Source organism: Teleopsis dalmanni, chromosome 1 (genome assembly GCF_002237135.1).
Source record: "Teleopsis dalmanni isolate 2A chromosome 1, ASM223713v2, whole genome shotgun sequence".
Lineage (NCBI taxonomy): Eukaryota > Metazoa > Arthropoda > Insecta > Diptera > Diopsidae > Teleopsis > Teleopsis dalmanni.
The window spans coordinates 103461721-103485977 of NC_051846.1; the positions used below are offsets into that span (position 1 = coordinate 103461721).

The 24257-nt window shown below is 30.5% G+C and overlaps 1 protein-coding gene across 4 annotated transcripts; it reads right to left on the reverse strand.

The window, feature by feature from the left end:
* Window positions 1–1443: 1443 nt before the first annotated feature.
* On the reverse strand, window positions 1444–24257 carry LOC119667047 (zinc finger CCCH domain-containing protein 18-like). 4 transcript variants are annotated; one of them, XM_038076344.1, is made up of 8 exons: window positions 24122–24257; window positions 23906–24022; window positions 8868–9510; window positions 8035–8811; window positions 7472–7982; window positions 1977–2156; window positions 1777–1911; window positions 1444–1722 (listed from the first exon to the last, which is right to left on the reverse strand). In XM_038076344.1, the coding sequence occupies exons 3-8, from the start codon at window positions 9462–9464 to the stop codon at window positions 1526–1528; spliced, it is 2397 nt and encodes a 798-aa protein (XP_037932272.1). In that variant the 5' UTR covers window positions 9465–9510; window positions 23906–24022; window positions 24122–24257; the 3' UTR covers window positions 1444–1525. The 4 variants fall into 4 exon arrangements, with proteins under 4 accessions (XP_037932272.1, XP_037932280.1, XP_037932260.1 ...); XM_038076352.1 differs by lacking the exon at window positions 23906–24022 and having other exon boundaries at window positions 1444–1719; XM_038076332.1 differs by lacking the exon at window positions 23906–24022.

Sequence of the window (24257 nt, forward strand, 5' to 3'; positions counted from 1 at the left end):
CAAATTCGCAAAAAAAAAAGCATAACTATCAGACTCTCAGAAATCTGTATTGTAGGATGAATTGCAGAACATTTGACTGAAAGTGACACCAAAATTAGCTGAATGAAAGTGTGAAGTTTTTAGCTTATTATTTATTAAATTCATTACTGTTCACTTTATTTTGACGCAATAAATCTGGAGTTTTTGTTGTATTGCTTTTTTTGAGGTAAATCAAATTAACATTTCTTTCAAGTTTAAAGGTTTAAAAAGGTTTTAAGGTTTAAAAAAAAATTAAAATATTATTGGCAACCACTATTTAAACTATTGGAAGAAAGCAAAAAAAAATTTTGTAAAATACTGTACACTTTATTTTGATGTTGACTGTATGTTTTTCAGGACGTGGAGGCTCTCTAGAGTCAATCTTTTGTTGTGGGTTTTTCCATTTCCATCTCTTATTGTTGTTATCTAGGTCGACTTTATATTTGGTCTGTACTATGTTGTACCAACGCAGTTGTTTCTTTACCTGTCATTATGTCATTCTGATGTTCCTTCGGCGGGCACCAGTTATCCGAAAGGCTCCATTTAAAGACTATTACTGCGTCTTTAAACGGTCGAGTTTTATCACTAGATTAAAAACAGGTTTACCTCGAGGAACATGTGATATAACATGATAGACCATGGTCTTAATGTGGCACAGGTTAAAGGCACTTTATTACTCCCTTTATTAAGAGGTTGAAGTTGTAAATAGAATAAGATTAATTTTTTTTGGTAGTGCCCGATAACATTATTAAATATCATAATGTTGTATGGATACCTTTTTCTATTTTGGACAATATCTGGCCTTAGTGTACTATTTCCAGGTACATTTTAAATATTCTGCGTAAATTTCGTTTTAGACTACTTCATTATCAAAATATCATTCAGACTTATAAATAATTTATTTCATTTAAATCGAAAAAATTATTGGGGAATCTGCTTTCTTACTTTAGAGGTCTTAAGTTAACACCTTTAGTAATTATTGTAAGATCAGCTGATATCAAGATATACCTAGTTTCTGTAAGTATTTTTGGAAACATTATACTGACACATCGGTAGAAAGTACAACACAACCATAGATCATTTATATATCTCGATTTCTTGACATTTTATTACTAATCTCGACTGGCATTAAAGCCAACGTACATACTTTTTCTGAAAGCCACCGACGTCTTTATATTTCTCGAGGTGTAAACGCTTTGTTTTTAGTCTTGATTCCCAATGTTTATTTTTAGCATTGCAATCACCGTTTATAATATCTGACTGAAAGCCATTACTAACTGTTTAGAAACTAATAAATACATAATTTAAATGGAAAATAAGTAAGACCCCTAAAAATATGGTAATTATTTGATTTAATTAAATGGAAATTAATATCAATTGTATTTTAAAAGACACATTCATTAATACATAATATAAATACTTTATTAAATGCCATTGACAAGTATATTTTTAACAAAACAAATTAGTCTGTCCTATGTAGTTTATTATTGAATTTATACTTGTTCAATCAGGTTAGTTTTAATCTTTTCTTTGCAATCGCATCTTCAACAGCTCGTAGTTGTTTCAGGAGTTCTTCACGACGTGATTTTTTCAGTCCCTTCTCTGATGATATTGAATTTGTTGGCGATATTAAAGCTGAAGTTCCAACAGCATTCTGCTTTTTTATTTCAATGGAAATTGGAGACCTTTTTTTTGTGAGAACTGATGTAAAAAAAATTATTTTAATTGTAAATTCAAATTTTTGATGGAAAAGTTTACCTTTTTTAATAGATTTTCTATTTTTAGTTAATTTTTGTTTTATAACTAATCTTTGATCTACTGAGCATGAAGAGCTATCTGAAGATGATGACCCAGATTCTGAATCTGAATCAGAACCACTAGAGTCAGAAGAACCTGTACAAAATTCAAATAAATTATTATAAAGAAATGTTACTGAAGAATAATAAAAACAAACTTACCTGTTCCAGAAGATGTACCAGTATTTTTTCGTTTAGTTTTTGATTTGATATTAACGTATTTTTTTGCAATAGGTGATGATTTTTTTCGCTTGTGTGAGGGACTATGTGCATTTGTTTTTATTAGAGCTGGAGATAATGATATATGATGACCTCGCCTGGCAGTTGGAGAATGTTGTAAGCCTAATATAAAATTCCGATATTAAAAAATATGTACAGTTATATACAATATTTAAAATAAATTTAACCACAGTCAATACACATAAAAATCTTGAATTCACACAACTTTAATTCAGAAGAAATAAATTATTCAGATATTAAAAACAATAATTATGATCAAAAAAAGAAAACAAAATGATCGAAAAGCTACTAAAAGAAATAAAAGTATTAATTATATTGACATTTTTTAAAGTTGTCTTTCAATATTAGAGCAGATACAATGAATTCACACGAGAATTTTGATTGTATTTTTAGCTGTTTAAAATTTTAAACTGATATCTGAAACCAAAAAACACAAATCGATTCACACGACGTACACTGTAATTTAATAATTTGTCAGATTTTTCATATGTCCACACTTTTTAACCAATTTCAAAAAAAAAATGTGATAAATAACAGTTTTTTTCATTTTGTATTCATTTGCTAAAACTATTCACAACAGCATAAGCTAATAACAATACTGTACTAATATGAACAGTCCAACAAGTTAAAATCAACTTGATTTTGTACAAATCACGATTTAATTATATTTAGTTGTTAAAATTGCCATACAAATCTTCTTGATTTCAACTTGTTTTGCTATCGAAATCAATAATAATTTGAAATGACTGGTAAAATTAAAATTAAAACTCTCATGGGAATTCCGTATCATATATATTTTAAGTTGGTGTTAATACAATTTACAAGATCAACTTTAATCTCACTAAATATGATAGTGATGCTTTAGGAATATATCCTTTAGAAAAGTTCGCAATTTATATCACCTTCGCCAGCAATATAATATCCTGTCATATTGCCAGTGCTTACACGGCTAGAAGAACTTGACTACACCGAAACACACTTATACACGACATATGTCAAACGAACACACACCTGTTCCATTGAGGGATATTCAACGACATTTGGCCGCTTGTAACGACGTGTTACAAGCTCTCGCAGGTAGCTCATGGGGCAAACACAAAAAAACTTTGCTGAGCACTTCCAAAGCAATAGGTCGTTCTATTGCGGCCTATGCAGGTCCTTGAGACGCAATGGTTTATTAGTTAGAGAACCGAAAGGAGTAATGTGAGCTTGCTCTGCCGAAGTACATGTTATGTCAGACAATACAAACCAGCCGCTTCGGACCTAGGTAAGGAAGTGTGAATTAGATACACGAGTAAAAGACTGCATTGCTATGGGCGAGCGCTGGTCTGTGCAAATTCTGAGATCATCAAACTGTACGTCCGGCCTCAGGGAGTTACAGTAGGGGTATTATCCCCGAGGGTACACCTGTTCCTGAATATATTCGTCAAACAATAAACACACACAATACAGCAGTAACAAAAACCAAAGCACAAATGTAGATATCAGTGAGGTAGTAAGTCCATTTCAAAAGAGAAGTATGATAAATCCATCACAGCCAATTCAACTACGCAATAGTCGAGCAGAGAGAGAGAGAGATTTAAAAAAAGAACAAATAGGTTCTACAGCGAAAAATCAGACATTGGTTGACATGCTTAAAGAAAATGGTGGAAAGGGGCACTCTATCCATTAACCAAGGAGAGATGCAATTGAAAACATTAAAGTTCTCTACGAACTTTATGCAATCTAAAACGTCAATAAGAAATCACGCATCGTCTCAAACGTCACCATGGCTTAAAGTGACGGAGCAACAAAATAGAAGGCGTAAAATTATAAAGGATGTAACACCAGCTAAAAGGATAAGGGTAAGACTTGATATGGCACCAATAATTAAACGTTGACAAATTAAATTGCCACCAGTGGTCATTACTGTAGCAAAACGAAAAGAGAAAACTTATACTAATACAAAAGAAGAACAATCAACATGGTCAAAAGTGAAACCAAAGGAAAAAAAAATTGAGGCAGACCCACAAAACTCGACCCAAACCAGATGCGCTGATCATACTGCAGCAACAAATATTTTATATGCAGATATACTAAAGAAAATAAAAGCTGACAAAGCAATTAAACCACTTGGTGAAAGCGTTAAGGCGAACGGCAAAAAATTAGTTAATGCTGGAAGTCAAACGTACACCTGAGAATGCTGTCCAGTTTCAATCCGTAACAGAAGGTGTGCTACAGTAAACAGCTAAACTGGCAACGAAAACACATACGATCACAATACAAATTCTCATCGAAGATCTCATCGAGGCGATAAAAAAAAAGATAAATAAAATACGTTCAGCTAAACCTCAATCACTGCAGCACTGCACAGGACATATTACAACAAACGGTTGGTGGAACAGAACTTCGAACTTACAATAATAAGTGAGCAATATCGCAATCTAATTGGAAGAGAAAGAATTTCTGACCCAACTGGCAAAGCTGCTATCTGGAACATAAAGGGTAGTAGAAAGAACACTAAATACAAGAGGATTTCTCAACTGAGCTTATGAAAAAATTTTTTCCAAAAACATTAGGTCCATCAAGAGGAACGCTTTGTGTTTGTTCTCTATTTTTGCTTTTGCTTGTAAATTTCATATAAAATGTATGCATATTTAGTTGAAGAGAAAGAGTTTAATATTTGTTTACCTTTGTTTTTGTGTTTTGCTATATTTTCTTTTGGAAATATTTTAGCACCGTGCGTAGTCAGAATTCAGTTAAACATTTACATTGTTTTAAAATATATATCTTACATCAATACAAAAACCTTTTCTTCGTTTGAATTAATCAAATTACTGATTAAAATATATATATGTTTTAATATTGTAATTGCTTTTTGTGATAAGGTATAATTGTTTAAACATGAAATTTGCAAATGTATATAAGAGGAGGTAGGAACCGTTTAATCATAAGCTACGCTCGTATCATATCTTACATTCATAGGAGTAAAAGAATTTAAAAGTATTCAGAATGAAAAGGTAAACGTAAACATAACAATAAATATATATGCGTGTTAAGCTGAAAAAACGAAGCAAATTTCGTTGCTTGAAATTCATGAACTCACATCATACTCTCTTCCTCCTCTCATCTATCGGTAACCGGTTTGAAGTTCATGTTAATGTTACGTTCATGATAATATAAATTCAGGTGTATATAAAATTTTTAAACGGCATGCAAGCCGTGCCTTTAGTGATAAGTTAATAATAATTATTGGAAATAGGTCGTAAATTGTATAAGTTATCATGTAAGATTAGATTTAAGAATAAATGCAATGCTTTTAACTTGATGTTTTGAACTTTTATAATAAAATATTTTAAAAAACAATATGATGTTTATATTAATATACATCACATCATTGCTACTATAGGGCATAGTACTGTACTACTGCCGGTGCTAACTAACCTCATAATATGCAAACCTCATATATTTGTATGAGATCAGAATAAAATTTCATCAAAAATCAAATTTTTAATAATTTGAAACTACTTGTGCATTGCATGCACACAAAGCCAGTCATACTATATATTTTAGGAAAAATATACAAACACAAAGACTATGCATAAACTTCAGAAATATTTCTTCACCTACTATTGCGTACGAAATCATACAGTAAGTGTGCAATAACAATGAAGAATAGATGTGGTGGTGCCTCTTGTCTATTGTGTTGGTTAACTAAGGCAAATTGTTGTTGGAAACTCCGAGCATTGATTAATGCTACCTTCGCACATGTAGCATTACGTAAATAAGAAATGTGAACTATAGAGAGAAATCAAAAACAATTTCTTCTTGAGAAGTCATCTTGTATTTAGTGTTCTTGGTAGTAATCTACGAGGGAGACTCATGAAGACAAAATACGGTCTCATGAAGACAAAATACGGACAAAAAAAGATGCAGTATACTACTTTTCTTGGAAGATGAAATATACTACTTTTCTTGCTATACACCCCTAGATTGGAGCTAAGAGAATTCGAAGTCTTGACGTCAGAAATTGTAAAAGAAGTATGTGTCGCAGAGCTATGCCCCGCAATTGTTTGCGGACACTTTAACGCATGGAACGCTGCATGGGATAGTAAAACAACAAATCAAAAAATGCTTTACTACGATTGATCTCGTATTGTTGAACAATGGACAACATACCTTTGAAAAAGATTAGCAGTAGACCTGACATTCGTACATAACTCAATAGTCTGTGATATCACATGGAAGGTAGGTGATTTTTGCACGAATAGCGCCCATCTGTCTATTGTTATAGAGATGCGGAACAGGAGCAAAAAGCAAAATAAAAAAGCAATTAAAAACAGCGCAAACTAGGAGCTGGAAATGGCGCAAGTTTGACAGTGAAATGATCCTTCAAATATGGAAAGATAGCAAAACCTCAGAAAACACCGCTACAGATATGACAACTGGCATTACAAGGTGTTTAAAAGCAGCATACGACACGCATCGATGAGAAAAACAAGCCGCAAACCAGTATGAACACCTAGTGAACGGAAGAAATCGCTGATCTACGACAGTAGTGCAACAGAGCACGAAGAGCGCTGCAGAGATTGAGGCATAATCAACCGTATAAAGTGTGGCAAGAGAATTCCAAAAAGCATAGGCGACGGCTTAAGAAAGCCATACAAACAAGGAAAAGACGCGCTTTTGAGACACTTCAAGAACATGCAGGTATTGACCCATTGGGAAAACCGTACAAAGTGGTAATGGCTTTTCTAAAAGGCCCGACAGCAACGCAGCCGTTGGAACCGTGTTTCATTGACCTAATAGTTAAAACACTATTTCTTCAGGCGCAACCAAATATAGACCTCAGTTATCCGGCAGTTGAAAACGACGAAGTTCCTGATGCGTTTGCTGGCTTATTACTAAGTCTTTTAATAAAGGAATATTTTCCACAAAATGAAAACATCAGTGTTTAGTTGTTACTTAAACCAGGTAGAAATCAGATTGCCCCTCGGCATACCGACCTCTGTATCTATATTTATATATCTATATAACATCATGACCCTATATTAAGTACCTTCTCCTTAGTTTTTTTAGTTTGACACTCGTTGAAAAGTATGAATAGAAAAAACAACAACATTACGAAATTGCGTTCCTGCGTTTAAAATTTTAAAAATACAAAGTTTTGTACCGAAAATACATTTATTTACCATAGGAGATAACAATAAATGCAGAAATAAATTTAAAGAAAGCTTTTGTCAAAATAGTATTTAACCAAAATTGCTATAAAATATAGTTTTGAGAACAGAATTTTGTTCTATTTCTTTAGTATAATTTCAATTTACCTCCGAAAACATCAAAAACATGTTTTAATGGGGCAAATTTTTTTTTTAATTATATTAATCGGAAATAATATATAAGATTTATATATAAATCTGGATAAATTAAGTACTTACTCATAGAACGCCTAGATCTTCTTACGGAATTAGGTGAATGTATATTTCGTACACCATATCTTCGATTCAAAGATGGTGATTTTTGAAAACTATTATATCTTCTTTCCTTTAAAGGACTTGTTGATCGACTGGAATCGGAGCTACTTTCTGATTGAGAACTAGTTGAACTTGAATAAGACGAGTTGGTACTATAGCTACGTTCTCTGCGTCTTTTGTCATTTCGATCTCGTGATGTGCCTCCTGGAGATTTTTTTCGCATCCATGGATCATTCCATTCATCTGCACGAGTAACAGATTCCACACGCTGAACTATTACTTCGCGGGTAGGACGAACACGTCTTTCGTCTTCATAGTGCGGCATACGATGTGGAGGCAATTCTCTATAACGTGATGTACGACCGTAAGTATCAATATCATCTAATGATGATATTGGTGGTCGACTAAAACGTTCTAATGAATTGTATACACTAACTTCATTATAGATACCATGACGATTATAAGTTTTCATAACCTGCAATAAAAATAATAAGGCATTTGACTTATTGGTTAAATACAAAACTTTCCTCTACAGGAGACCCCCTTTCTTTAGCATAATAAGGGTCCTTTTCTAAGTCATCTGGTGAGAGTGTTAAATTCATTTTTTTATCTTCAAAATCCGTATCTTGTTCTTTACGTTTACTAGCTTTACGCATCATCTCCTTAGCTGTTCTAAGTCCACGTTCCCATGCACTTTCTACAACAACTGGTCCATCAGAAGCAAGCGCTCTTGGATCATGGGGAGAAGAGTACAATGCAGATATATTATGCAAATTAGCACGTGTGAGCGTTGAAACACGTTCTGATCGATAGTCAGTATAATCATTTGTATGTGTATAATTATTGCGGACCGCAGCAACATTTGCTTGTGGTAAAGAAATTGGACGAACTAAATCAAACATTGTATAATTGCCTTTATCTGTTACGCCAGGATGAAGAAATCTACAACTCATTCCCCATGTACATTGACCTCGTGTGTAAAACCGGCAAACCGGTTTTGGTTCAACTTCTTCGGGCCGTTTTTCTTCATCATCCGATACTTCACCTTCTTCTAATTCATCTTGGTTCACAATTTTCTCGGTCAATTTTTTATGAGTTTTATTCGGTTTTAAAGAGTCCAAATTCTCTGTTATATCTACAAACGTTCCATCTTTATGTTCTTGACACTCGCCCTCTTCTGCTTCAAAATCTAAAGTATCTTCATCATGAGATTTTACAAAATCTTCTAAGGATTCATTTATGCCCGTTTTCCCATTCAAGTTTTCGACGTCTCGATGATTCATTATATTGTTTATATAAGAATTCTAAAATCATTAATATTAAAAACTTTAAAAATAATTATATATTGTTTACTACATACTTGAATTTGATTTTGCTTTTTATCTTTGCTGAGTTTTTCACGTAAGTCCACCATAATTCCATCAGTGGGGTCAGTAGTCATTTTAGATGGAGAATTGTCTACATGAGTTAAGTCTTCATCAGTATTAAACACCGAGTCTTTTTTATCGTTTTCCGTATCGCTCACATCACTTAGGTCCTCATGATTTATATATACATCACCTTTAATATCTTGATTTTCAAGTTTGCGACCCCGTTTTAAAAACGCAAATGTATTTATAGAACTATGTAAGTAAGCAGTTGATGACTTTGTTTGGTTTTGTGGTAAACAAAGTTCATTGTTACAAGTGTTTAATTGGTTGTCATTTTCGGACGATAAAGCATTTTCAAAATTTTTTATTGAGTCGGCTACTGGTGAATTTAGATAATTTGGTGATAAGAGCCTATGCATATTTACTTGATCTTCAATTTCTGTAATATTGCAGCCTTTCTGATTTTCTTTGACAGAATTTATGTCATCATTTAAATTTAATTGCATGGTCACTGGTATTTGAGAATTATACGAATTCGTAGAGGAATTGCTTTCCGAACAACCTGGTCTTGACTCTTCTGACTCCATATTGCATTTACTGAGCAAGGTGAAAATTTTAACCACCTTCAATTACCTGAAATAATTAAAAATATGTGATATATTAAAAATAATTAAAAATATGTGATATATTTAATTATTTATGTTCTATGTAAAGTAAAAATACTGTGCATTCCAAGTCATTATCGCCAATTTTCTAAGTAAAAATATTTTAACTCCATTAACGATGCCTTCGTGATGTATTTCACAGCATAATTTTATCTTTTATGGATCGCAACAATATCCAACAAAGTCTTCATGTCATAATAACTTCGGACACATCACTCCCGTTTACACGCTTTTCAAATTATAGGTCAAAACAAACGTAATAGACTTTAACACGATGTAAAATTGCCAGAACTAATGTTAAAATTCACCATGAATGTACCTCTAAAGTAAATGTGATTGTAGAAATGGACTCAAATAAGTACAATACATCGAAAGTTATCTTATAGTGGTATATTATGGGTTATTTACCAAGATTACTTTTTCTTAATGATTATTCTGTCAGGATGGTAATTGTATTATAATAGAAGAGCAGAACAAAATTTCGAAGTTAAGCCAAATATAGAAGAACAAATTGATTGACTTACCAAAAATAAATATTTTACTATGCTAGATTTCCGTATGGAATAATATCAAATACAAATTGTAGAATACTCTAAACAGTACACCGTCTTCGGAACTATTGGTGGCCACTACGAATATAATCGAATATTATTTGGATAAGTAGCTGTTTTTCAAAGATAGACTTAAGAATACTATTTTCTGAATATGTAACTATAATAAAATAGAGATTGTTTCGAAACGTAGAACGAGAACGATGTTTTATATAGTTCGGATATATATAAGAAAACTAAGCATCAAAAAGCATTCGTGAAATTGATTGAAATACTTGGCACAAGTCCGTTGCTTGGATTATGTGATAACATAGTGCAGCAATCGATAAATAGAAAACTTTGACAATAATTGTTTCATTACAGTCACGACTGTGTAAAAACTAAATGTAGGTATTATAGTTATAATCTCACGGCTCTTGGTAAAACATCAAGATTATTTACATGTTACAAACATAGAAGCCATACGCTCAGTCAATGCAATTAAAAAAATCATCGAATACAACTTTAGAATCATCGAATTTATCGCCGTACCCTCAATAGTCTGAAATCCGTCGTACTGTAACATTACGATGGAGAGTGATGGAGACTTAATCATGCCAAGATAATATGGGACATTTCGCAACTGATAAGGCTATTGAACGCATCAAATCAAATGTCGGGTTCACCGAAATGTGCTGTTACGATAACTTTCAAGGATGAAAAGCTTGGACAATTTATCATGAGTAGTAACTGAGAAGCTTTAGTCACTTTTGATACTTTGACAAAATTTCTAATAGTTAAAGCTGTATGCATTATTAAGACTGCAACTATTTTCCAAAATTTCTACGACTAATCCAATGCTTTTGTTTACGTATGATAATCGTAATTGTAGAACAATATTTACTGCGATCCAATTTAAAGCATATTCAAGAACAACGGTACACTGACGTACGTACATCTTATTCAAATGGTCAGGTTGAGCGTGCGAACCAAACAATTCTATCGTTCTTGTGCACTTCAGAAGACTCAAAAGACTGAGGTTACGCACTGCAATCCAAAATCGACTAGTTGCCGCCATTTATAACGACAATAAAACAGAAGTTATTTTTTAACACTACTATATGATTTTATTGCCAATAAAAACGATCACGCAAGTACTATGTTCCAAAAACTTGAACCAAAATATCGAAGAACAATTCGCAAGCTCAATTTTCGACTCCGGTAGTGCCGTTCATCTCTTTAACTCGAATAACAAAATGGGTATAAAATCGTTAACAATTTAGGTTACCAAGAGCCTAGCTCTCAACCCGTGATATACGCAGTTGGAATTTGAACAAATTAATAATTATAGTACTAGTGTGCTTTTAATTACACGGAAATTAAAATGTGGAAAAAAATAATAATTTTGTGTATATATGTATGTATGTATTAATTAATAAGATGCTACTAACAAGAGTATAAGAATATGAAGCTTTATTTATATGTTAATGTATATTAAGGGACTTATTCTGTGAACTTGACACATTTGTCAAGTATGAACAATTATTTACCATCTTACTTATTTTGTCAAGGTTTTGGTATTTTGTGTTGTAAATAAAAAACTCTTTTGTTGATAAATTGTCAAGATGACAAATGCTCTTGACAAATAAAATATATACTATTTACGAACATTTTTTATTGTTATTTGCATGCATAATAAAATTCAGTACAGTATAATTACTGTTGCGTTTAAGATTTTATATAAATAGAATAAGCTTTGTATAAGAGTAGAAAATAAGAGAGCATAATTTGAATAATAGTTAAGTCAGCTTGTAAATTACAATTAAATAAATAAAAACCAATCTCAATCTAAACCTTAACGTGAACACTAATATTGGCGACGAGGATTTAAAAATCAACTAAATTATTATTATTGAATTAAATTATTAATTAAAAATCATTAATTTGTTCAATAATTATGGCGCAAAATGAAAATGTTTGTATTACTACTACGACTACTTCAGGTTCGCGGGAGTTCAGGCCGCAGATGGACAGTTGGCGTGACTGAGTGGAGATTTCAGACTCCCATTTTATTGAAATGGCATGTCAGGACGACAAAATTAAACGATCGGTCCTATTAAAAAACAGAAATGGAGGCTACGGGACATCTGTAATCCGGTTCTGCCTTCAGCCAAAACGAATGCTCTATTGTGCATACTTTTGAAAAGTCATTTTTCTAAACCTGTGATTATTTTTCGTGAGCGACAAAAACTTTTTGATACTGCTCGCAATAAAGGCTGAGTTAGACGGTAAGTAATGCAAGAAATTAAGCAGAAATGAAAATTTCACTTTAAATTAAAACTTTGTTAATCGATTAAGTAAGCAGCTGATTTTATTTACATTTGAACATGTAAACAAAACATTTTCAAAATGTGCACGTAAAACAATCCCGAAACTATATTATTTAAAATTGAAGACAAATATTGTTAGTGACATCACATATGCTTAAATTGAAAAGAAAAAAAAACTATTTACCATTTATGTGTTGTTTTATCAACAATTGTAAACTTTAAAAGTTTCAACCGGTAGTTGTTTGTCCGCAAGTGCAGTGAATTTATATATTATTTTTGCACAAAAAAATTTTTTTAATGAAATAATTAAAAATATTTTTATATATGACTAATATCTATTATATTGCATATCTGAACATTTTTGTATTATTGTATTATATATTTTAAAATTGTATTTTTAATATTTTTTATTAATAATAAATAAGTATTTCTCATATTTTTATTGCTTATTGATCAATATATAAGATATTATAAAATAATTAATTATAATTAACTATTGTGAAAATATTATTAATAAAATAAATTCATTGAAATATTTTCTGCTGATTATTTCCGCTATGAGGAAATACAATCAATATTCAGCAATATCAATAAAGTAATGTAAAAAATATATTTTAGAAAAAAAAAATCATCAACATTTTACCTCAAACAAACAACAGTTCATATTTTTTTCATCAACTCATTATAATAAACAATCCGCATCTTATTGCAGCGCATCCACCCTCAGCAAGGTTTCGCGAGCAACTAAGCACAATTTTTAAATTTGCTTAATTTCAAAACCTAATTGAATTTGATTTTTCTATTTTGTTTCTAAGTTTGCCGCTTTTGTTTATTTCGTTCCTATCAAATACACAGGTTTGGTTGGTTGTGTATTTTGCGTTGAGTTAATTTCTTACGCTACCTACCTCTAACTCAGCTCCTTAAAGGGCAAACAAATTCTGAGTGGTTTGCATATTTAAAGAAAATTGCAAGAAATTGCAAATTCGGAGCACAATTGGATTCTTTTGTTCTAAACAAGATCGTAACAGCTTCAGATGTTAGAACTTTTGAAATATTGTGCAAAAAAAAGGAGAGTTTAACCATTGAACGTGCTTTAAGAATTGCAATAGTTACAGAAGCAAAAAACAAGACGTTCCAACAACAAATGATGCTTTCACATCAATGCTCTTTTCAAACGAAATTTGCATATCAAGGGTACTAACGGTGCGTATAAGAATAGAACTTGCTTGCATAGCAAGAATGCAAACAGCGGCAATAAAAAACAACGGCAGAACTGTAAGCATTGTGGGTGAAGGAGCCTCACTAGTAGCTGCAAATTTAAAAATTGCAAACGCAAAAGTTGTGGCTAGCGTTTGTTAAAAAAAAAAAAACCATAAGTATTGTAAATAATAATGAATTAAGATATAAAATTGTTTATCGGCTAGCAGACAAACCAAATGAAAAAGCTTTTATTTAAAAATCTTCAGCATATATTTCGTTCTGTTTTTTTAGAACTTCATCAGTGCTTAATTTCTGTAAAAAAGCAAAAAAATTAAAATTTTTTAAAACAAATTCTTACAAAAATCAACATGTGTATAAAAATGAGTGAATCAAAGAAACTTTATTTAAAATTTAGAGGGTTTTTCGAATAGCAAAGAAAGAAACAAAGGACAAACACAAAAATTTATTTTAATTTTTATTGAAATTTGGCTGACCATACAACGCTGTTTCGAGTATTACCAAGTACCCTTCATCAGTGTTCTTAGGAAATAATCGAATTTTATTTAATTAGTTTATAGTCCGTATATAATTTGGTTGGACTGCAAGTGGCAGACGTAGAACTCGTGCCTGTCAAATAAGAAGCGATGACTAATCGTGTTTATCCACAAGTAGCCAAGGCTGCACACACTTTCAGTGCTCTAGTTCTGATTTAATAAATAATTCAGATACTAGTAATTTTTTAATTTTTAGTGTAGATGATAAGTATCATCCAAACTCACCACCTCCTTTCGTCATCGATGCAGAGTATTCTAGAACAGCTTGTTCATTACTGTCAAAAGGGAATTTCAATAAACATTAATACTTCTAATTAAGTTCGCCCTGTTTTTGGTAGTAATTTTGTCACTTTTTGAAATGCAAATAAGCACATTGAGTCTATTAAAGGGTTAGGGACGCACAATGTGCATAAGTTAAGCTGGGTCTTAAAAACGATGCAAAACCTGTTTTTTGTAAACCTAGGCTAGTACCATTGGCTTGGCGTAAAGAAATCGAAAGGCAGATTCAGGATTTTGTAAAGTAGGGTGTTCTAAAATTAATAGAAGATTCAGATTGGAGTACGCCACTAGTACCAGTGTTCAAGGCTAACAGTGAATTACGCATTTATGGCGACTATAAGTCGACCATTAATAAGCACTTGTTGCATGTGTAATATCCGTTACCTAAGGTCGAAGAACTATTTGCTTCACTTAAAGAACAGTTCTACATCAAGCTTAATTTGTCAAATGCGTGCATTAATAGAAGAGTCCCAACGTTTATGCGCATGTAGTACACATTTAGGCATTTTTAAGATTACCAATTAGTGTCGCCGTGATTTTTCAAAAAACTATAGAAAACGCATTGCGTGGTGTACCTAATGTTGTTACCTGGATGGATATTACCTGGATGATATTCTTATATCAGGAGATACTATTGCAGAACATAGTGACTGCATCGAAAAAGTTTTAAAAAGATTAGAGAGTGCGTTTAAACGCTAATAAGTGTGTTTTCTTTCAGAAAACAATGTCCTATTTAGGTTTTGATATTAATAAAAAATGGTATGTCCAAAAACCAAGATAGGATTTTAGCAGTCGTTAATGTCCAATACCCAGTAATTTTTCTGAAGTTCGCATATTAATTGGATTAGTTAATTACAACTCCAAATTTATTGCTAAGTTTGCTGAAATTATAGAGGCGTTATATGCAATGCATTGTTAAAAAAGGGACAAAATAAGTGGACAAAATCGTGTTATTATGTCTATGAAAATCTTAAAAAAGAAATTACATCAGATAGATTCCTACCTTCTTTAGACCACAGTAATCCTATTATTTTACAAACGGATACGTCAAATGTCCCTATAGCCGTATAAATGTCCCTTTCGTATCTTAAACGCTTTCGACAGCTGAGCGAAATTATAATGCTATTCAAAAGGAGGCACTAGCCATAGTGTTAAATTGCGACTCTATCTGCTTGGAAATAAGTTTGTTTTGCAAACTCATTATATGCCACTTTTATCAATTTTTGATAAAAACAAGGGACTGTCAGTAATGTCAGCGGCTCTTATTTAGCAATGGGCTTTGATATTATCTGGGTTTGACTATACCATCGAATATTTCAAGGAGTTAGAAAGTTTCACAGATAACATTTCTCGTCTACCCCAAGCTACACCTTCTTCTGTAGATAGGGATAAAAAAAAGTCACACAAATTTTGCAACCAAAAACAATGAACTAAGACCATGTGCGAGGAATTAATTTTTAATTGTGTCGATAATGTAATGAAATGTTGGTATTTAAAATACATATTTTCAACGTGACTAAATCGAGCCTAAATAGAAAAATCTATAATGTAATGAAATGTTGGTATTTAAAATATTTTCAACGTGACTAAATCGAGCCTAAATAGAAAAATTGCCAGGGTTGCCAGCTATTTCAATATTTCCATAAGATGTTTAATAAAAAAAAAATTGAATTTAAGTGAATCAAAATATAGAAACTGACAATAAAAAAATAATTCTATTAAAAACTTTTAACCGAAATTTCCATGTATTTTTCATCATTTAATGATATTTGCAATTAATTTTGTATATACTTTCTAAAAATTTTATTACTTTTATTTAATATTATAAACATTTATTTGATAAAATTTTATTATAGTGGCTGCTTCCAAAAAACTAAGGGAATTGCTTTTTCATTGACTTGTCAATATTGTTATTGAAGTTTTTGACGTTTGCATAATTCTGAAAATTCATTGATATAAATATTAGCTGTCAAAATCAACTCGAACACTTTTTTCAATTTTTTGCTAAATGTGTGCAGTACAAAAAATTGCAAGGAAAATCCCATTTAGTTTTGCATGAAATTAGAACAATTCGCACACGTCTTAAGTTTAGATTTCAGAGTAATTGCGAAAGAAACTGCTCACAACCCTTGTTTAGCGAAAGTAAAAACCGCTATTGAAACTAGGAAGTCACATTTATTGAAAAACAAAATGTTTTTGCCTTTACAAACTAAATATGTAGAGCTTTCAATCGAGTGCGGATGCATATTATGGGGTTTTAGAAGCGTAATACCTCAAACATTAAAAAACCATATTTTAAAAGAATTACATGCATCTCATTTAGCCATTGTAAAGGCAAAGGATTTGGCAAGGTCCTATGTTTGTTGGCATAATATAGATAAAGATTCAATAGCTGTATTCCATGTAAAAATATACAGCCTAGTCTAAAGAAAAGTCCATTAATTCCGTGGCAAATGTCTAGTTCAGTATGGTCGTGTATTCAGATTGATTTCGCCGGACCAGTGAGGAATGTTTACTTTTTAGTTGTAGTCGATGCATACTTCAAATGGGCAAAAATTTCAGATTTCTGTTTAACAGATTATCGTACTGTGAAACATTGTACAACAGGAAAGTCTCCAGCTAAACTTATGTTAGGTAGGGAAATGAAAACACGATTCGATTTACTAAAACCACCTTTAGTGAGTTTTTACTCAAGTTAGTCACTTTCAAAACTACAGGGGTTATAGAGAGATTGTTTTTACAGAAATCACACCAAGATTATTTAGATCCAAATAAAGTAGGATGACAGGAAGCGATAATTAAAGAACGTTTACGCCAACGAACTAATATTGTGATTAAGCGCCACGTCGACCATATGATGAGTTATAGTGGTAGTGCTATGCAAAATAACTCAACTACAAATAAATTTAACAGTGATTGGCTGTTGACCAATCAAGCCCAAATCTAGAGTCAGCCGTCACTACTATGGGGGAGGGTGCGACTAAGTATGTGAATTTAGATAGTGGTTGCTTATGTCTGTAAGAACATAGCATTAAGATTAATTATTAGAAATAAACATATAGTATTTTGTATTTTTATATTTTAATAATAATTTTTTAATAAATATTTCATAATTATTATTATATAATTTATAATATATAATAATATAATTTTAAAATGAATTACAATTATATTGTATATTTTACTTATGTGTATCATCTTAGTTATCATCTTAGGAGGCATGCTGTAAAGTTTATGCTTTCATATAAATAGAATAAGCTTTGTATAGTAGTAGAAAATAAGAGACTATAATTTGAATAAAAGTTAAGTTAGCTTGTAAATTATAATTAAATAAATAAAAACCAGTCTTAATCCAAACCTTAACGAGAACACTATAATTACTGAATTGATAGTTATTTATTAAAGTACTGCAAGAATATAACAGTAGTATAATAAAATTAATAATTACAATAAAATTCTAAATGGAATTATTAATGACTTCATTATTATTAATTAAAGTATTGTAAAAATATAACACTAGTCTTAAGATGTCTATATGCATGGTAAAATTCTAAATAGCAAATAACGAATTAGAAAAATTAAAGTAATGAGGCTTGATATGAATATAATACCTAGGCGATACAGTACTTTTGATTTTTATATGTAAAACACTTCATAATATTGTGGTGAAAAGCACTAGTTACCAGAGCTTTGAAATTAGTCAAGATTTGCCCAGAATAGCAGAAAGCTTTTTGCTTAAAAAAAATTTTAACTAATTGTCAATACTTGATGAATTTGTCAAGTTTATAGTTGTCAAGTTGCATATATTAAGTTTTGTGCAGTAGTAAAACATATTGATATCAAGGTCACACTTAAATTGCGTATTTAAATTAGTGATAAAAACTCAATTATTATATAAGGCAATAAAATGCCTTATAATTTACACCGTAGTACTAATTTAAGTAATTTATTAGAAGATATAAAAAGTCCATATTTTAATTCACACGCACATTTAAATGCAATATATTTTTTTTCGATTTAAGGCAACAATTTGTATTCGATTACATTTATTTTTATATTTTAACTTAGTGTGCTAAACTTTGTCTAAAATGCTAAAGTGTTAAATTTTCAAATAGATATTGTGATTCCATTAATTTGAGCAGAACAGAATACGTAAATAAACAGGCAACAGCTGATTCGACAATTAAGTGTTAACAATTTGGAAGTTAGAATGTCCTGTAATTACTTAAATTGTGGATATTCGCAAAATATATTAATATTGCTACCTTTCAAATATACAGTGTTGTGCATAACTTAAGCAACCAAAATTTGCACATCAAATAAATAAGTTTTTTGTCTACTTTTTACTTTTCATTCAAAAACTTGAATATAGAGTTTTATTTGTTATTTATATTAGCTATTATAAAAAAACAACAAAATCTACAATTCTTCATAATGGATTAAATAATTCACAAAAATAATGAGATATTTCGAAATGCGACTGTGCAGAACAATAGCAACTTTATTTATTATATTAAATTTTTGTATTATTTTTCTAAATTTTGTATAAAGCCCTTTGCTTTTTATTACTTGGGCACATCTAGGGGTCATAGGTGATATTAAATTGTTAATAAAACTATTTGGAATTTTATACCATTCCTCTTTCATGGCCTCAAACATTTGGGAACTTTACGATCCCCAAAGCGACGTTTGAGAATACCAAAATGTTCTCAATTGAATTCAAATCAAGCATTTGGGCCGGGTAATCTAAAATTGGAATTCCATTTTTCCAAATCCATTCTTTTATCAGCTTTAAGGTGTGTTTTGGGTCGTTATCGTACTGATATAACCGTCGGAGTGGCATTTCTCATCCGCCATGGGGTACCAAATAGCTTTCTAATATTCTTCTGTACACATTTTGGGCTATTATTTGATGAATTTCATGAAAAGGTCCAAATCTAAATCCTGAGAAGCACGCCCAAATCAGAATTATCAGAATTAGAGATATTTAATTTCGATTTATTGCTGAGAAAAACTGTTTTCCTTTTAACAAGTATTCAATTTAAGTGATATCGTTCAAAATTAATATTAAAATTAATTCATATTAATATTAATTAAAACAAAACAAAAAATCTAGTTCTTTTGCAAATGCTTTTAAGTTAACATTGGTTTTTTGACTGGTCTGTAACTTTTGAAACCTGCTTCGAGAGTACGCCTGCGTACAATACTAGAGTCCACATATAGTTTAAGCTCATCTACGATCTTTTTCGACTAAATGAATGGTTTTTTTTTGCAATTCATATGATGTTTCGATCAATTCTATGAGTAATCTTACAAGGGGGTTCACCCAAATAAACCGTTTTAACGGTATTTTGTCAAATTATATTTTTTTGTAAGCTACGAAACAATAAACATATTAATTTTAAATATTTTGGCTATTTTATTTCAGCACTGCCTTTTAAACATTTTTCAATTCTTGCTTCTTTAAACTTCAAAGTATACGTGTCACGAGCCATGATAAAAACGTGCTTCCATTACCTGATTTAATATTGAACTATTCTGTTTTTATGTTCTAATTTGCTTAAAACAATAAATCACAGCATAAAATAGCAAAAAATCAAAAAAATATCTTGTTAGAATGCACTTTGGTCATAGATCCAGCATTGATCTTGTCTCAGTTGCTATTGTTGTCAATTATTTAACCCGTTATGAAGAATTGTAGATTTTGTTGTTTTTTTATAATACCTAATACAATAACAAATAAAACTCTGTATTTAAGTTTTTGAATGAAAAGTAAAAAGTAGACAAAAAACTTATTTATTTCATGCGCTGATTTTGGTTGCTTTTGTTATGCACAACACTGTATGTATGCTCTTATTTCCAACACATTTTTGCAATTAAATCTGATTTATTAATTTGATTTAATTAAATTTTAAATTTTAACTAATAAGATTCATTATAATCTTTCCTTCTTATATTTTTCTTAATTTCATTTAATACATGAAATTCCTTTATAAAAAATCAAGAACAATCCATAAATTTTACTTTGTTTACTAGACAATATCAAAATAACCAAAAAAAAAAATACCAAAACCAAACAAAAAAAAAATTCCAGAACCACACAAAAAAAAAATACCCAAATCAAACAAAAAAAAAATACCAAAACCAAACAAAAAAAAAATACCAAACAAAAAAAAATACCAAAACAAAAAAAAATACCAAAACAAAAAAAAAAATACCAAAACAAAAAAAAAATACCAAAACAAAAAACAATAAATGTATAAATAAATAAAAATTTCATGCAGATTATTTGTTTGTTAAAGCTTATTACTCTTTACATAGATTTTGAATTTATATTGACGTCTTAATAACACATACAGTGGACGAACATAATTATTGGCACAGCAAACATATTGAACTTTAGCACTGTTTTTACCCCGTTATGCACCGATTTCTAATTAATAAAAAATTTTTTAGATAAAATACTTAATTTGCAATTAAATTCATTGCATTTCATTATATTATATATACTGTATTCAATTTATTAAAATTAAAACACCAAAAAAAATACTAAATTGCGCTGAACAAAATTATTGGCACGCTTAGGTTCTAACACAACATATTTTAACATAACATTTATCACAGCATTTGTCAGATCCTATTTTAACATAATTTTATCGGTCTGAATATTTTTTGCTGTACAGACCAGTTATTTCTACATTATAAATAACATGGTGGTTGAGTTTCTAGTAAAAAACGTTACAACGCCTAATAACATTAAAAAACTTGATCCGTTTTAAACCAAATGAGCAGTAAAATATAAAGAAACTACCGAATATCAGCGAAAAATAATTCTATATTTGCACAATCAAGGCAAATCTTATGCCGATATTGGAGAAAATGATGGATAGGTTCTTCCTACATCAATTGTCGATATTGTGCAGCGCTCCAAGGGGCCGACATCATTGCGAAATGCAAAGCACTTAGGAGACAGCAACCGTGAACGCAATAAAATAAGGAAGTTGAATGTCAACCCAAAAATATCTTCAACAGAGATCGCAGCTGAGGTTAAGCGAGTGTTTGGCAATTATATGCATGAAAAAATTACAACCATTTTGCTAGACAAAAACCGTTTATCTCAAAATCTTTAACCTATGTAAATGAGTACTTAAACAAGCTAATCGACTTTTGGAATAATGTAATCTTATCGGATGAAAAAAATTTCATATTTCTCGATCCAACAGCCGCCAAACGAGTTGGAGGAAACTAAACACCGAACTAAAAAAAAAAATAATTCTGCTGTTTGTCGAACATGGTGTTTGTTTAGGGGTACATGTCTGCTGCAGATATCTGCGAATTGAAATCAATTGTTGCCTTAAATAATTTTTTTTAAATTGGTTTTTACATAAGGTGTCCCAACAATTTTGTTTAGTCCAATTTAGTACTTCTTTGTCTTTTAATTTCAAGAAACTAAAAATAAGTATGACCTCGATTAATGCAACCCTCGAATATCGCAACTCCTCGCTTATTGCAATCTCTTAAATTTTCCCTGTATTATGTTTGATATTGCAAATTTGAAAATTGACTACCGCGCAGAATACAACTTTTGCTAATTATTTTCCGCTCTTGAACTCTAAATATTTTATTTGTCAGTTATTTGTCAGGCATAAGAATTTGCAAATACACTCTTAGTGTATAAGAATATTATGAAATCATAAAATTATTCCAGATAATGTTATTTCTCAACAAGAAATAGATGAGTGGGTGACCAAATTTTCTATGGAAAATGTGTCTCTTGCTATACAACTTGACATCGATTCAGACTTGGGAACTGAGGACAGTGTCATTACATTTTTAATTAAAAATAACGTGGCAATAAATGCACTTAAGACATACATTCAATGGGCTGAGAAAATTCCATACCTCTTACAAAAGTAATAATAAAAGTCTAAAAAATCATTAACACAGCCTTTTAATCTTTAACACAGCAGTTACAATGAATCTTAATTGCAATAAAAAGCAAGCTGAAATAACAAGTTATTATTATAGAGTATGATTGCAATTATGTTGTTATAAATAAAAATAAGTATTCATATTAACTTAATGTTAATGCCTCTTAAATTTAAATTAAATTTTAAATGTATTAAACAAACTAAACTCGATTATTGCAACCACCTCAATTATTGTAACCACCTCGATTATTGCAACACCCTTGAATTCTATCACTTGCATTAATCGAGGTCATACTGTATAATGAAATAAAATGAATTAACGGGGCAATAGTTGTCATGTCAGAATATCACTAAATTGAGAGATTAAGTTGCATTCTATATTATGACTCTCACTCGTATCTAATAGCGACTAAAATGTTAGTAATACCATATGTTAGCTTAAAAATTCTTAGTTCGCAATTAAGATTTTTATGCTAACCATTAGAGTATAGAATCAAAGCTTTAATGAAACTGTTGCTATATATTAACGTGGAAGAAAATGTGTATTTTTTTTTGACGTCTGTTCTTTGTATTGAAAATGTAATCGCCACTTTATAGTAACTTAAGATACATATTTTATACACCAAGCGTACAAGAGCTATTAAGTTTCTATCTATTCGTTTTAAGAAATAAAACACATCAATCTGAACTATGTTTTTGAATGTTTTTTAAGATGTTTCCATTCTTTGACGTAAAAGATCCTTTTATACCTATAATTCACTACGAATCAGAAGAAACCTTACCCATATCATTCATCATAGAATTTCAGCTCACCTACACGTTTCAAACAAATATATATATATATATATATATATATATATATATATATACACATACATATCTAGTGCAAAGCAAAATTTATTACATCTTTTGAATTTCTTGTTAGCAGAGCAAATATATTATTAAAGCAGCTTCTTCCACGAGTTTTTGAAGTTATTAGAATTGCGTTCTTAGATTAGAGCTTGGGTAACTACGATTAAAGTGTGTTAATGTTCCAAAACTCACTTGACACGATAACGAATTCACGCTACTCTTGCAGTTTATATGACTACACATTACATTTTAAAAATCATATGTAAATAAAAAAGTTTAAAAACTTTTTATTAATTGTAAACAACAGGTACTTGTCAAGCAATCATTGACATGTGCAACTGGTTCTTTTCATTTTTTCGCAATAAAATATTTTTTTGACTCCATTTTATTATGTTCATTAACAAAATTTGGTGACAAAGTTATCTAGTTTTGGAAAATGAAAAATTATTTTTAACAAGGTATTCATAGCGTTTGAAGGCTGTACCAAACTAGCAATGTACACTAAAATTTCATTTTTTTTTATTTCATTCACATAATGCTCATAATATAGAGCTGTAAGTAAATCCCACACATATAATTCCTGACATCATAAATTATGTTAACAAATCTTTAATATATTTATTAATATTATCTCATTTCCATATTAAATTTTTAAAGACGTTTTATAATCCGTTTTTCAATTCTTACCTTAATTTTTTTAGATATCATTCCATTGTATTTCTTCACAACACATTTTTTAAAACTGAGTATATATTTGCATACTATTCCGATTTCATTATTCGAACAAAATTATCACATAATTAACTTGAAGTATAACAATAAAAAATTTAAACACAGTCCTGCTTAAAGTCAAAAGATGTTATGTTTTCGAAACGCACTTAGTATATTTTCAAAAATCCTTACCTGAATAATTTAATCCACCAACTTTCAATTTATATTTAAATGACTAACAATCGAAACCAACTGCAAAATATAATGAACATCGACCCTTAAAATTCAAGAAATTGTAATCACATCTAAATGAGATCAAAAAAGGCTG